The sequence below is a fragment of the Lissotriton vulgaris genome, chromosome 5, assembly GCF_964263255.1.
Source record: "Lissotriton vulgaris chromosome 5, aLisVul1.2, whole genome shotgun sequence".
NCBI lineage: Eukaryota > Metazoa > Chordata > Amphibia > Caudata > Salamandridae > Lissotriton > Lissotriton vulgaris.
Genome location: NC_141693.1, coordinates 1,184,711,315 through 1,184,727,740, shown reverse-complemented (window position 1 = coordinate 1,184,727,740; position 16,426 = coordinate 1,184,711,315). Strand labels below are relative to the sequence as shown.

At 47.3% G+C, this 16,426-nt stretch overlaps 1 protein-coding gene across 1 annotated transcript in view; it reads right to left on the bottom strand.

Moving 5' to 3' along the window:
• The window catches only part of LOC147712229 (scavenger receptor cysteine-rich domain-containing protein DMBT1-like), a 1,653,398-nt gene that overhangs the window by 383,396 nt on the left and 1,253,576 nt on the right, over positions 1-16,426 (bottom strand). The window contains exons 19-20 of the mRNA XM_086919604.1: positions 14,220-14,243; positions 13,502-13,522 (exon numbers count right to left, since the gene is read on the bottom strand). Of these exons, the coding sequence (XP_086775730.1) occupies positions 13,502-13,522; positions 14,220-14,243 (45 nt within the window). The remainder of the gene's footprint in view (positions 1-13,501; positions 13,523-14,219; positions 14,244-16,426) is intronic.

Here is a 16,426-nt window from a genome sequence, read left to right as displayed (position 1 = left end):
AAATGTCGAGTATATGCAGAAGACCAGGAACTGATGTTTCCACAGTAGTCTGGTGCCTGAATAGATAAAGTATGGAATCTGCCGAAAGATGCATATGTCATAAACAATCTCGATAGGAATGCTCCTTTCAAGTTTCGTCCATCAATTTTTTTTATGCGGGATGAGATCACTCTCTTCTGAAGGTTACATCTGGGTCCGTTTATGGACGGCTTTATAACCCATTAAAAACACTTAAACAGTGTAGTTATCGTGTCTTAGTTCTAAAAAAATTCAAAATGGTGGTGGAAGGATGCATTCTTGCATTAATTTTATTTGCTTTAGAAGCTGCCTTGGACACCCTCAAAAATTCGTTTTTGTAACATTAACTCTGACCTGGGCATCCAAGGACAGGCTTTCAAATTGACTGATGGGTCCTAGCGCACCAAATAAATCTTCTTTTAAACTACACAGCTGTTATGTTGCCCCTTTTTAACTACTTACAACTACTGCTTAAATGTACAGTTATCCTACAAATTCAAATTCTTCAAATACTCTGATGGCACAAAATTCGACCTGGGATTGAAAGAAGATGCCAATCTCTGTTCTACCTCAATCAATGTTGTTCTCCCTATTTGCTGTTGAGGGTAACCCCCTTCCTGAAGTTAGTCTATTACAACTTTGGGGCCTCATTTATGAGGCCCATTGTGGCACTTTTACCCTGTCTGAACTACCCTTTTTAAGACTTTCCGTTGCGTATTTACAAGGCTATGTATATCCACTTTATGGGGCAGTTCATGGCCTTGTAAATATGTGCCCCTTTCACACAGAACACTGCACGAAAAGGGTGTTTCATGGATGTTGCTGTGGGTATTTTCCATGAAATCAGTCAACACGGCAACGCATTGGTGCATGGCTGCCCATTGATGGCAGCCCATTGAATGCTGAAGCAGGGGAAAAGGGCAGGAATGTGCAATATCTCATAGATACAGGGCATTCCTGCCCTTTTGTTTTCTAGGACAACGCAACAACATTCCTGTGTCGCTGCCATACACCACAACCTCTTAAATGAGGCCCTTAGTACTTAAAATCTCTGGCCTTCTAATCTGAGATTCTCAATTTAAGCACTGTCCCTAGGTTCAATCCCACAGGCAGACCACCATTTATGGGCATTCCTGGTTCCAATGGACGAGTTCCTCGCCACTTAGGGGTCCCCCAATTAGCCCAGAGCCATTGTGCATCTACAGACTTCCAGACTAGATTCGATGTATGAATCCCTCAACAGATCTGGTTGAGGAGCATCATTTTTGCCACTCCAATGTTATAATTAGATGTTTGTTTTTTTTTGTTTTTTTTTAGTTTGAAGTTTATTAAAGTATAAAGAAGCAAGGACAGAAAATGAAGAAACAGTCATAAGTTATAAAAAACAAGAAATCTCTCTTACAAAAAAGTAGAACTGATTAAAATATCCATACAGATAATAAAGCAAACGATAATGTTCATGAACACATGGGGATTGAGGTATAACCAGTATAATAAAACACATAAGTGATATGGAAAAACATTAAATGCAATTAAGAAAATGCAATCATGGTGGTTATAATTAGATGTTTTGATAGATGCCAAATACTAAGAACTAATTGTTATTTTCAACTCAAACCCATGTAACTAATGATGTCTTATCTTGCTTTATCCTTTCAAATCTGTGTTGTCCCTACCTTCAGTGACTCAAGGCTGAACTATGAGAACATTGTTAACTCAGCATGCCCCCAACATACCATTCAACGTCTTCAGTTCAGAGGATGTGGCTACAAGCATGCAGTGCAAACAAATAATGTTAACATGTCTTTCCAGTGCTCTGTTTGCTGCTCTGTCTTCATGTGCCCAAGATTATCAAGTCCACTTCTCTGTGCCTTGCCTATGTGGTTTAACATACCAGCACCTCGTTCCTCTCCATCAGTTACATTACTATCGCTATTGCTTTAGTAGTTTGCTTTGTATTTCTACGGATTTTTGTTGGCAATTATAGCTCTTATCTAGGCCCATGTACTGTTACTGGATTGCAATTTTGCATCTTCATTGCTTAACCTCACCACACTCAGAATCATTTGCTTAGTTAAGCCCAAAAATACGGATGTACCATGTTACAACGCATACCATTACAACTACCTACTATTACAACGCGACCATTACAACGCATACCATTACAACGCATAGCGCTTTGAGGTGCTGGATAGTGGTAAGTATAATTTACTATTCTAACTCCAGTCCCCGTGGACACTAGGGAAGGTGTTGGATAGTAAATTATACTTATTCCCTATCCTAGAGCGCCCCCCAGCGCAATGCGTTGTAATGGTATGCGTTGTAAAAGTTGCGTTGTAATAGTAGGTAGTTGTAAAAGTTGCGTTGTAACAGGTGTATACCCAAAAATACATTCTATGCCATTACTGAGCGTTGTACTGAGTGTCTTACTGAGTGTCCCTGTCAGGAAACCTGTGGATTTGAGATATTTGGGAGTGAAGATACAGGATGTTAAACGAACAGCCAAATACACCCATAGAAATGCCTGCACTGACAGTCATTATTGAATGTGTGGATATTAAAACAGTCTGGATTTGTTTCCAGGTGCATCTATATTGATTAATATATGCAGGACCACAGGGTCATTTCAGGTCAAATTATTTTTTAAAGCTATGCGCCCAATTGGTACATGACTTCCTGCGATAGATAGGCACCTGTTGTATTTCATTTTGTTATGATTTTATGCAGGTAGCCTTTAGGGTGACGGGGTAAGCATAAGAGGATAAACAGCTGGTTAAATGATGCATTGTTTACAATTGGCCTGGGCAAAATGTTTATTTCAATTACAAAATCTTCCTAATTTCACATATTTTGCATTCCATGAAGTTCACTATTGCATTATTTTTCAAAATGTTCTTCAATAGAAAAATGGTTCGACCAGGAAATGTATTTTGGAACCTGTAAAGTTGATACCTGCAACGGTCTCCTGTCGGTCTCATGTGTGACTTTTGCACAGAAGGTGTGCCCTCACGTTTAGTCTTCACGCGAGATACCAGTCAAGTACATTATGTTCAGGACACATAATTTCATGTCATTTTTATGAAAATTATGAGCATTTTTCAGGACAAAAATTGTGCTAAGTTATAAGGAACTGCAAGCGTGCCTTGCAATGTTCATGCAGGGTGCCCAATCATGCACCATTGGTCCCATCCTATGGTGCTTCTAACTCTGTTTAGCTACACCTACTCTGACACCAGTCTCTTTGCCCATTTCTGCAATGCACCTGATGCATCTATAGCTGTGTACTCAATTCTTCACCAGTGTCTTTCATCTCACAGATATCACCTGTGTTTGGGAGAGCGCAATTGCTGACATTGTGTTTAATACTCCAAGACCGTTGTGAGCTCCAGGAGGGTCCCCTTATGTCTACTGATGACAAGTTCCAAAGAGGCCATGAAAGGGTTAGTCAGTTCTACTGTGCAGATCCATCTCTAGCTTGGGACATTAGTCGTAATGTATGTGCATGCAAGCCTAGAAGCTGGACTCCACCAAGAACCTCGGTGGAGCCCAATGAATATTAGTTAAGGTGAAGCTTCCATCAGCTTAGCGGATGTGCAGAGAGGATCCAGATTAGCTAAGCACATGTATAGTGCCCACCTCACGGAATAACCTGTAAACATGCTGACAAGCACAACATGTGAGAACAGAACGTGGGAGGGTTTTTTAAAACAATTTGGGAGAGGAGTTGGCTTAACGGCTAAGGCGTTCGACCTCAAACCTAGGGAACCGGGTTCGAGTCTCGGCAATGATGCTGAACATCCTGTGATTCTGGGCAAATCACTTAATCTCACCGTGCCTAAAAAAAATGAATGTGTCCTCATGTAATGCAACTGGTGCTATGTAAGGCGCTCTGATACCCGATTTGGGTCTAGTTTGCGCTATATCAAACTCTGTAAAATTGCCAAAGAATAGGCACTTTAACACAAGAGTTTCTGTAAAGAGATCTCTCAGCTCCTGCAACAAGCGCACCTCTCAAAAGGTGTACAAAGCATTACATTCATATCAATTAATCAATCAGGGGTTTGAGAAGTGCGCTACTCACTCTTGAGTGTATCAATGTGCTAGGGGGGGAAGCAGCTCTGGTCAGTCGCAGAGCCAGGTCTTGAGGGTCTTCCTGAAGATGTGCAGTGTGGGGGCGCATCTGATGTTGATCGGGAGCTCATTCCAGCGATTTAGCCGTGATGTAGGAGAAGGCGCTTCCACCTGTTCTTGCTCTACGGATACGTGGGGCTTTCGCAAGGGCCAGGTCGGCGGATCAGAGGTTTCTCCTGGGGACGTGGAAGGAGATTCTTTACTTGAGATATTGGTTTCCGGTGTTGTGGAGGCATTTGTAGGAATGGGTGAGTTACTTGAAAATTACACTTTTCTCGAAGGGGAGCCAATGGAGGTGTCACAGGTGTTGAGTGATGTGTTTGTGTCGAGGGATGCCCAGGGCCAGTCTGAGTGGGTGTTCTGTATGGTCTGGAGTTTTCCGAGTAGAGAACTGTTGATCCCGTCGTTGTCCAGTCTGCTGGCAATGAGTGTGTGGGTGACTGTCTTTCTTGAGTCGGGGGGATCCATTTGGAGGTCTTGCGAAGGTTGGGGCGGGTGTTGAAACAGACGGAGGTGATGATGTTGATCTGTTGGGTCATGGAGAGGGAGGAGTGGAGTATGATGCCAAGGTTCTGGGCATGGTCCGTGGGGTTGGGGGCTGCTGAGGGCGGTGGGACACCAGGTGTAGTCCCATTCAGAGGGGTAGGGTCTGAGGATGAGGAGTTCTGTCTTCTCCGAGTTTAGCTTCAGGCAGCTGCTACTCATTCCGGATGCAACAACCTTCATCCCTTCCTGGAAGCTGGTTCTGGTGGTGATGGGGTACTTTGTGAAGGAGAGGATGAGCTGGGTGTCGTTAATGTAGGATACTATGCTGAGTCTGTGCTGTCTCACTATGGCGGCGAGGGGGCCATGTAGATGTTGAAGAGCGTAGGGCTGAGCTATAATCCTTGGGGTACGCCGCAGGTTTGGAGAGGAAGGGTGGAAGTCTGGTTCTTTGTATTCTGCTGGTGAGGAAAGAGCGGAGTCAGTTGAGGGCAGTTCCCTGTATGCCGGCATCGTGGAGTCTGGCAATGAATGTGCGGTGGGAGACAGGGTCGAAGGCTGTAGAGAGGTTGAGTAGGATCAGGGCTGTGGTGTGGCATAGGTCAGGGAGAGTGCAGATGTCATCTGTAGTGGTGGGACTGGGTGCTGTGGATGTTGCAGAATACAGATTGGGAGGGGTCCAGGAAGAATTTATCTTCGATGCATTTCGTTAGTTGGATGTTGATGGTTTTCTCAGTGACTTTAGCCGTGAAGGGTAAGAGAGAAATGGGTTGGTAGTTCTTGATTCCCAATACCTTCCTTGCGCAGCCACTGCAAGGTGGCCATCAGATAGGCTGATAACAGAACTCTGACTTCCTCCTCAAATACAGGAGTTTTTGGACCAAATAAGTCACTGCAATAATCAAATATCTGCTTAGGTCCTCAGCCTGATTGGGGGGTTGGTGTGGGTGGGGGGCGGCTTGAGGGTTCGTTTCTGGGTTCTAGCTCTAGTTACTCTGGGGATGGTGGGATGGGGCATTTCTTGCCTGATTGGTAGGCGGGGTTGGGCGGGACTGGGTGGGTGACTGAGGGTTGTTTTGCTTTTCGAGACCTGTATGCAACTTGCCAGGGGTGTTCTGGGGGGGTGGGTAGGATGGCTCGTTCCTCCTGGGAACGGATGGTTGACTGTTTTGATTGTATTTCAATTGCTTCTTTTTACTGGTGCTGGTTCTTGTGCACATTGAGCCCACTCTGTATTGTCTTCGTTTCTGGCCTTTATTGTGCGACACTATGCGATTTGTTATGACCCTGGTCCATCGTCCTTGCGGTCTCTTCAACCCCAAGTGCGGTCCCTGATGTGCTGGACCTCTTTCGGCCCAATTGTCTCTCCCCCTTTTACTTGCTAGCCCTGGCGCTCCTCCCACAATGGCCCTCTCTCCTCCCTTGCAACTGCCATGCCTGCGCTCTTCGACCGGCTTTCCTTCCCTGACATGACTCCACTAGGTAGCTTGCTGCATAACCTCCCATGTCTTGCCTGGGATCTGCTTGCTCGACATCTCCTGTCCCATCGCTGATTTAACCTGTTGGTCCTGGAATGTTCGTGGTCTAAATGACCATCGCAAGGCCCGCCTGACATACGCCCACCTGCAGCATCACAGGGTTGACATCTGCCTCCTACTGGAGACTCATCTACTCCCCGCCTCGTTCCCAAGGCTTGGTGCAAGACATTGGGGGAAAGTCCATTCCTCCACATATTCCTCCTATGCTAGAGGTGTCTCCGTCCTGTTGCGCCGCGGTCTCCCCTGGCAGACCACTTGTACCATAGTCGACCCTGAGGGCCAGTATATGATCCTCCATGGGATGCTACTCGCTCAGCCTGTTTCCTTAGCCTCGGTGTACGGCCCCAACACGGACAGCCCCGAGTTTTTCTACACTGTCTGGCATCTGATCTCCCCTTGTGGCCCTGCTGCGGTCATATGGGGTGGCGACTTCAATGTCTCTCTCTCGGCGGAGTTGGACAGGTCGGGCTCTAGCCAGTCTCATCCACGCGAGACCGCTGCTCTGTCCTCTATCTTATCGAACAACTCCCTCATCGATGTTTGGCGCCACCTCCAGCCCAATACCCGGGAAGGTACGTGTTTTTCCGGTGCGGGGGGCTGTTGGTCGTGTATTGATCTCTGGCTGGTTTTGCCAGACGTCCTTTCCTGGATCTTGGACGCCACTCACATGGGGCGCACACTTTCTGACCACGGTCCGGTTTGCCTACTACTGCGCCCTCCAAACTCCCTGCACCGCGCTTTCACTTGGCGCCTTCCTTCCAACGCTCTTCGGGACGCTGTTTTCTGCGGTGAGATTCAAACTGCCATAGTTAATTATTTCAAGCTCAATATTGGCTCGGTGGATTCGGCCTCCGTATTATGGGAGGGTTTCAAGGTGTTTGTCCGGGGGGAATGCATCTCCAAGCAGGCCGGTGTCCTTCGATCCATTCGCTCCACACTTTCTAGGCTGGAAGGGGAGATCTGGGTCCTTGACTCCTCCGTTGCGAACGGCGCTGGCCCTGACGCGCTGGCGCTGCTGCGCCAAAAACACTCTGACTTCTCAGAGGAGGCTGGCCGGGAGCTCTCCTTTTTGGGCAGGGAGGGTCGCGCCCGCCGCTTTGGGGAGGGGGATCGCCCGGGACGCACCCTCTCCAACTTGCTGCGCCGGCCGTGGGCCTCTTCTTACATTACTGCCCTTGTTGACGGTGGACCGGATCGCACCACCTCTTTGTGAGAAGTTGGCCTGGTATATAATGCTCACTAATTCTAGTGATCACTTTGTACCATGCCAAGCAACCCTTATGATGATTGGTTGTAATTCAACCTTGTAGACCAGTTATCCTAGTGGTAACGTGGACAAAGCAGTCTTAGGCTAAACTCTGAAAGGCATGTGAAGCCAGCTGTTATACCATACACAACCCCCTTGAATACCAAATGAAAGGGACACCACACAGATATATATTGAAAATATATATTGATTTATTAACTATAAAATCCCCTGGACTCTTTATGAGCACAGAAGCACAAGCGTTAAATCACAAGACAGTTTCAAATACACAAAAGTTGCACAATATGGATGAGCCCTAGGGGCCACCTAAACCATATACTAAGAAAGTGGTATAAGAGATACCAATAGGAAAGGGAACAGGCCTAGGGCCTTGGGAATCGCTGGAGCTATTCGAGACTAGCAGTGACTAAGTCGGGAAAGGCCCGCGGGACTCGGGTGCAGTGTTCAAAGTGCACGCACTTTCCAATGTAAAGTCTATGGTGCGTAAAAAGTTAGAAAGTTAGGAACCTTCCGAGTGACCTATGGAGCTGAAACTTAAGACACAGGCCCTTGAGATGTGTACCAGTGTAGGAACACCGGCGGAGCTGAGTTACCTCACCCACAGGAAGCGGGTGCACAGGGTCAAAGTAGTGTCGGGTTTCGTCACGCTGGTCGATGGTGCTTGGAGCTGAAGATGCTGCAGGCGGCTCGAGGTGAAGTGTTCTGGTGGATCCAAGGGTGGATCGGAAGTGGTGAAGACCTGAAAGCAGAGGGGACAATGTTCAAAGTCACTAGCCAGTGACTACCGTGGAACCAGATTGGAACCAGGCGATGTCGGGTGCAAACAGGCGTTGTTGGGTAGCTTCTCTCTGCAGCCACGTGGACACCGGGGGTTGAGGACGTCCAGGAGTCGGTCACGAGCTGTCCCACGCAGGCTTCTCGCTGTTGGCGGTGTCGGCGACCTGATCGGAGCAAACAGGCCTTGGCTAATGCAAGCCACGCAGGAATCGAAAGATGCTTAACACTCGGACCAGCAAGGTCAGAGTGAGTGCTCCTTTTCACAGGAGCTTGGGTAGGTCTGGAGCAACCAGAACTGCTGTGTAGTTTGTTGGTTTCGTCGCCAAGATGTCCGCTGACCACGTGGCTAGGGGCCGGGATGGCGCGTCGAGTGGCACAATGCAAAAGGGCCCCACGCAGATCGTGGAGATGCTGGAGGGCTGATCTTCGGTGCAAGGGCTGCTCGGTGGTGGGGGTTCTCAGTCCCCAAAGCACAACGTCGAGGATGCCTCAAAAGCTGCGCAGTCAGCTTTTCGAGTGTCTTCCAAGAGGTCCGGTCCCACGTCACTCGGTGCCTCCACGGGTCCCTTCTTTGCAGGGACTGTGGATCGGGCTCTGAGAGGTCTGGGAGCCTGGTTCTTGTCGGGCTCTGGGCTCGGGCTCCGGCGGGAGGCGGCGGCAAAGCAGACGTCGAGTTGCTGGTTGGTGCCTGTGTTCACAGGGTGGCCACTCCTAGGCCACAAGGGAGATTCTCTTCAGTCTTCTGAGCAGCAGAATGTCGAAGTCCAGTCGTCTTCTTAGTTTCAAGTTGATTCAGGATGATCTCCTGTGCAATGGCACTGCTCCCACTCTTATTCCCAATCTGAGGGGTGGATCACCTACTAGGTCCTTCCTCTGGGAGGAACCAGGAAGGGGGGCGGTTACACCCCCTTTCCTTTGTCCAGTTCCGCGCCAAGCCTGGGTCTGGAAAGTCCCAGGACCGGTTTGGACTGGCCTATGCACGGGGACACCTTGTGTGCCCCGGGCATGTCTGATTCTATTCAGCCCTGTCCTACCCAATATACAAAACCCTGTCTGGGGTGGTGCTCGCACCTCCCAAGGCAGGAAACCCTTTGTCCAGGCCACCATCTGCCGAGTTTCGGTCAGCAGCAGGAGGCCAGACTCGTGTGTGTGGTGGCAGCATCCATTTTGTGATGCTGAGGCTCTGGTTAACTTTAACCGGGGTTAAGGCTACACACATGTCGTGTCCCTCTAGAAGGGTGGAATGCTATCCCCGTTGACAGAACTGTCGAGGGGATAGTATTCCAATTCGTATGACACCTTACTCGACATGTTTTGATAAAGCCAAACCAAAGATAGCATTTAACCGCGAGGATTATAATGCACTTAAGAGTATATGGTATGGCAATATCCCGGAACAGCTTAGGGAGTGGTTCCCGACAGCTGCAGACAGGCTCAGCTCATGCTAGAGCACCATCTCACATATTTCCAAGCACTCTGCCTCCAGGATTGATGAGGCCTTCCATAGGAGTGGCTGATAGGAACATATGTGTCCAGTTTAGGGTTAGGCACAGACATACTGTACCTAAGTAAGAGGTGATTACACCAACTTACCCCAGCTCAGTGATCAGCCAGTTGTGTCAAATATGGAGGCCAGGCCAGGGGTGGCACAATACATGCTGCAGCCCCTGGTAGGCCTTGGATGCACCTATGCCCTGGGTACCTATGGTACACTGTTACAGGGGCCAATAAGGTGAACCAATTCCAATTGTGTTATGCACCTAAGGTACATGGAGTCCATTTTAAGGAGAGAGCAATCAGCCTGGGGCCCTGAATAGCAGGATCCCAGGCCAACTAAGTCAAAAACCAGCTAAACACCAGGCAAAAAGTTTGGGGGTAACCATAGTCAGATATCCACCTTCCTACACTCTTCTGGAGAAATAATGTCCCGCTTCCTCACCTATTATTCCCGGCTATACTCAACCGGTACCCCCCTCATCGGAGGACTTTGATAAATATTTCGAGTCCATAGCCTTAGTCTGGCTGGCGGACTACCACCGCAAATTTCTTGATGAACCCTTCTCGAAAGAGGAAATACTGAAGGCGATCAATGGTCTACCGTGTGACAACGCGCCCGGCCTGGACGGCCTTCAGCCGCCTTCTACAAGCAGTTTGCTCCCATCTTGGTTCCACACCTAGCGGCAATGTTTAATGAATCCTTTGATACTGGCACGCTCCCACCATCGCTCCGCGAGGCCTCGCTAACGTTGCTCCTCAAACCGGACAAACCTGCAGACCGGTGTGATTCCTACCGCCCCCTTTCCCTTATTAATATTGATATTAAAGTTTTTGCTAAACTCATCGCCTCCCGTCTACTTCTTCTAATGCCAACCATCGCCCACCCTGACCAATCTGGCTTTATCCCGAGCAGGGCAACCTCCCATAATCTTCGTACTATCTTCTCGGTCCTTCATCAAATTAACCCTGCCCTCCCGGCTGTTGCCGCACTTCTCGATGCCACCAAAGCATTTGACACGCTGGAGTGGCCTTTCCTCTTCTGTGTCCTCTCGCGTATGGGGTTTAGCGCCCACTGTTTGCAAAACATTAAACTGCTTTACACTGCTCCACTCGCTCGGTTACCCATCAATGGCCAAATCTCAGACCCTATCCCCATTTTGTGTGGCACGCGACAGGGTTGCCCACTGTCGCCCATGCTTTTTGCCATTGCCATGGAGCCCCTGGCCGCCCGCCTCTGACAACACCACACCCAAAGAGGCATTGTTTTTTTGTCCCACTCCCTATTGGTCTCCATGTATGCGGACGATATCACTCTTTACATTTGTCATCCTCAGGAAAATCTCTGCCCCCTAGTACGCGAGGTCATTCACTTCGGTGGGCTTTCGGGGGTCCAGATCAATTGGAATAAATCTGTGCTTTTCCCCCTGACTGGTGCCACGCTCCAATTTGCGTCTGACTATCCCTTTGAATGGGTTTTGGGTCCAATCCGCTATCTCGGCATCTGGCTGAGCAGAGACCCGGACGACCCCTGGCGGTCCAATTTCGGCCGTGCGGTGGACCGGTTGGAGTCTAAGATTCCCCAGTGGACTCGGCTGCTCCTTTCCCTCGCGGGCCGCGTCGCCGTCGCAAAGATGGTAGTCCTCCCCAAATTCCTTTATTTATTTTCCAACATATCCATCCCCTTGACGGCTTACTTTTTCTGAAGGCTGCGCTCTCTTATGGTGTCCTTGATCTGGGCGGGGCGGCAGCCCAGGGTCGCTTATGAAATCCTGACCTTGCCCATGCCTGCTGGTGGGCTTGGTCCTCCTGATCTCCGGCTGTATGCCCTTTGCGCCCAGGCCAGCTTCCTGCTTTTCTGGCTACATCCCACACCTTATGAGCCCCATGTCGTAGTTGAAACTGATATCGCCACCCCATGGCCCCTCACTACAGCGCTCTTCGCCCCTGCGGTGCGCCCCCGCTCGGAGGTAAATACGGTGGAGATGCTGCGCTGGGCATGGGCCTATCTACGCAGGCTGGCCGGGCTTACCCTTCTCTCAGCGAATACTATGCCCATCACAGTCTACCCGGACTTTCCCCCGCTCCAGTCTTCTTGCATGTCTCAACACGCAGCGTCAAGGGGCCTCGAGACTGTGGCTGATCTTTACCCCGCTGGTTCCTTCTATCCGCTCCCTGAATCGCCATCCTTGATGGACACGCTTCTGTATTATCAGCTCTGCGCCACCTGCCGGAAACTGCACTCAACCTTTCCAAAGCCCCCAATCACTTTTCGTGCTTTGGATTTGTTATACACTTCCACCTCCCCGCGCAAGCTCGTCACCAGACTGTATATCTCTGCCCTGTCGTCCTCCCCAGCCTCCACTACGCGAGCGTGTGAGACATGGAGCGCCGACCTGGGTTTTGACATCTCAGAGGCCGATTGGCTTTACTGTTGTAACCAAACTACCAAACTCTCCCCTAATTACCGGCTCCGACTAATCCATTTCAAGTTTTTACACAGGTTCTATCGCACTCCATGACATCTTCACCGCTTGGGGCTCCTTCCGGATGATTCCTGCGTTCGATGCTCTGCTCCCGCCGCAGATTTTGCTCACTTGGCATGGCTCCGCCCCCGGGTGCAGGTGTTCTGGCTGGAGGTCTGTTCCACGGTCTCCAAGATGGTTGGCGCTACCATCTCTCCGGACCCTCTTCTTGGTCTTCTGGGTTTTGTCAAGCCCTGTCCCGATGTGTCGCGCCGGCTGATTTTGATGCTCCTGGTGCTGGCTAGACGCCAGGTGGCTATGTGTTGGGGCCGTAGGCCTGGCCCCCTGGTGTCTACTTGGCTGGAGGATGCGCCCGCTGTCAAATACTGCTCTTGGAGTTTTGGGATTTGCTTCCAGCTACGTCGCGCCCGCTTGATATCTGGGGGTCCCTTGATCACTTATCTCCAATCCCGCTCCTCCTCTAGCGAGCCTGCATCCCCTGGCCCCCCCGGCTGCCCCTGGACCCGCGATTTCCACCGATGTCCCCGATGTGTAGGTGTCCTTCGTCCAGGCATTGCCCTTTGCCTGCTCCTTTCCCGCCTCGGTGAGAGACGAGTGGGCCCCGATCACTCCCCTATTCCTCCTCTGACCCCGCCGCTGCCTCTCCCGTGCTCCCCACCGGCCTAGGGTCCGCGGCAGCCGCCAGTGTTGCCTGCTAGCGGTCCCCTGCCTGACACTCCCCCTGGCCGCCACCCCATGCCTTACCAAACCTACCAGCCTTTTATTCTCCATATTCACCTTTGGAAGAGACTGTATTTTTATGTCGCCTTCTGTATAAGTGTTTATCGTTTTTACTCCACAGACACTGTATTGATGACGATTGATCTCTATGTACTTGCATTGATCTGTACTTCGCCTTCTTGCCGAGAACCACTACAGAATGTTGCCGTATTTGATGGTATTGTTGTTATGTACTTGCATCAATAAAAAATTAATAAAAAAAAATAAAAATATCTGCTTTGGTCCCTGGTCATTGAATAGATTAGACTCACAAAATACTAACATAGTTGTGCACATCTAAGGGAACTTCTCTTTTGTTCCGATCAACAACCTTTATAATAACTCTGTGACCAAGGGTTTTATTCTGATGATTTCTGCCTCTTTGCTATGCACCCTGGACTCCCAGTCCCTCTTCAGTGATCTGTTTTTTCACTCTAAGTAAAAAGATATGGCTCTCCACACTGCTGACAAACAGTACTACAAGCTATTTAGAATCTGTGGTTTACATGCACATTAGATACTCAAAGGAAGTAGTGAAAATGACATACCTGATTCATTTAAGCCAGGAGCTGTGAAGGAAAAGCAATAAGAGGAGACACAGTGAGGAGAGTTACAACTCAACAGATTTTTGTTTGAGACTACTTCAGGCTTAAGGCCTGCGTTATGGTGTGGTGGACTGTAATATGTATAACAGGGTGGAGGAGGACATTACCTGCACCATCCTGACGAACTATCGTTTGTCAAATCTGGAGATGACCATCGGCCCTGAATGCATCTCTATACATTAAAAACAACCTTTTCCTCAGTGGTTTATTTCAATATACAAAACAGATGATCGATAGTCGCCATTGGTTTTGATGGCCGTTCTTCAAACATTTTGACAGTTTTAGTTTTTTATGAAAAACTCACAAAGTGGAAGTTTGTTTCTGAAAAATAAAAATTAACGATGTGACTCCTATACCCTGGAAGACTTCTCCCAGGGTGTGGGGGTCATTTTTTTTCTGTCCCTCACCTCCAGAATTTTCCCGAAGGTGACAAGCAAAAACAAAACATTACACCATCCATATGAACTATGGTAAGCAGTGTAATGTCACATCAAAGGAATCAATGGGGGCTCAGTCAATAAAAAACTAAAGGTCCACCCATCTCTAAATGAGAGGACAAACCAAGTGGTTGGCGACAGTCATTTTTGCAACAGAGTAACCTATCTGCCAAACTCTTAATCAGGCCATTAGCCATTATCAATAATCGTGACTACCCACTTACCAGAAGTTATCTGCTGTGTAGTACCTAAGTTAAAAAGATATAAAAAAGAGAGATGTTTTTGAATATGTTCGATGTGTGAGATCATATAATAACAAGAAAAAAGTAGCAAAGTACTGGTGCATTTGTTTATACTGGTCAAACGAAACAGAGATATTGAGCCAGCCAATATCAACTCAACCTTCCTTAAGCATTTCATTATACATGTTAAAGCATTATACTTTTTCATAATTATGTCTTCAAATCTGTAAGGAGAACAGAGCCAAATATGGGTGGGCAGATCTGTTCCTCCTGAGAGTTTCTCAGCCATCTCAGCCTCTGTAAAATTCTGCACAGATTAAACTCTCAATTTATTTTCTCTGAGCTTCACATGTGTATTGCTGGGAAATTGGAAGGTCTGATCATGTTGAAAGAGTGAACACAGATACACTTTAAAGAACAGTAAACAAGCACTAGCCAGCCTCCAGGTCTCCATCATGAGTGGAGAGATGTCCACACCCATGAATCCCACAAAAGGGGACAGTGTTCCTGAGCATTCTAAGGCATGGTTAGTGTTGGAAGTCTATGAGTGTCCAAAAACAAGTATGTTTGGGATCATTAAATCCACTTTTCAGACTAGGAATTGTTGTAGTATTACTTCATGCAAGTATTGGCATAAATCCCTTTTCAGGGTAGGAAAGGAAATGGATCATCCTCACATTTGGTGGGGGTATAGGGGAACTAATATTGCACTGAAGAAAAAGAGATTTTTTTTCAAAAAAGTTTATTTGCACAGGAAATACCATTCTCCTGTTTAGAGTTCCTCGTCACGTAGATCTCAATGCATAGTGATTGGTATTCCCATGTTGCCATGTTGTGATGTGCCAAAAATTCAGACTGAAATTTGAGCCAGGTGCAGCTTTCTATGCGTATTCCAAGAGGAATTGGTAAACGTAAAAAAGTGGTAAACCTACACTCTGACGTATACTAAAATATTTTAATTTTAATAGGAAGGCTGAAGCTTTTAAAATGTAGTTTTATTTCTAAAGGTGAAGCAATATGCTAGATTCCAGATATCATTATATCTAGCCTTCTAATGCATGCTCTCTTTTTGTCAGCACATACCTGTGCTTAAATCGACCCCTCCAATTTTCATGTTGAATTCCGTTTGCAGTACTTGTGCTGCTCTCTAAAATCAAGCTAAGGATACCAACTTAATTTTGAACCTCCAATTTCAAATTCCTTCAATTTACAAAGTGTTTTAAAATGTACAGTTTTCAATTTTGCTTTTTTGGTCTAAATACTTTATTAATATGCTAAAATAATAAAATGTTCTAAGCAATCAAACCCCCAGAGTAGGTGTCGCAGAACATAGGATAAGAGCCGCTGTGCTAAACAATTAAAAACATAACTATATTCCACCTATGTTTATCAACGCTTGGATAGCTTTTTATTGCCTCTGGCCATTAAGGCACGAGGCAAGGAACACATATCTAGGAGGCCAGATTGCAAAATGTCAAAATACAGGCTTGTGGCTGACGTAGGGTTCATTTTCTCTAGTCTCAAATGCAGCTTCCACTGAGGAATAACAGGCAGTTAAAAGTATGTAAGACAGCTTCTATCAGCGTGTTCACCATGCATGTTTGTGTAAATGCTGATAAAAAAATATTACATTTGACAGCACAAACTAGGCTGTTCTGATAAATTATTGGTTTATATATATATTGTATTTACAGTATTACATTTTATCTATAAGGTGGACTTTGCAGCCTGGCTTGTGATGAGTTAACTAGCAGATAGAAAAAATACCAAAATGCAATAGAGACTGTGAAACTAAATAAAACTGTTAAAAACCAAAAACACTGATTTTGTCTACAAATAATACTAGAGGTATTGCTATAACCTGTAAGTCTTAGGGTGGTCTTACCCCTAATATTTTGCCTACTTACCCCAGTTTTTCTGCTGAAATTAGCTTTTGTTGGCAGTAGTACTTTACCAATGCTAGCCATTGCTAAAGTGCTTGTGCTTAGTACCCGAAACATAGTAAAACTGGTTTACACCTGATTGGCATATTTAATGCACTTATATGTCTCTTGCAGAGTGGTATACCATATATCTAGGGCCTGTAAATAAAATGCTACAAGTAGGCCTGCATCACTTATTGTGTTACCCACTTAGGATCACCTTAAAACATGTCCCCGATCTGCATTGCAGGCTGAATGCAGTATTAA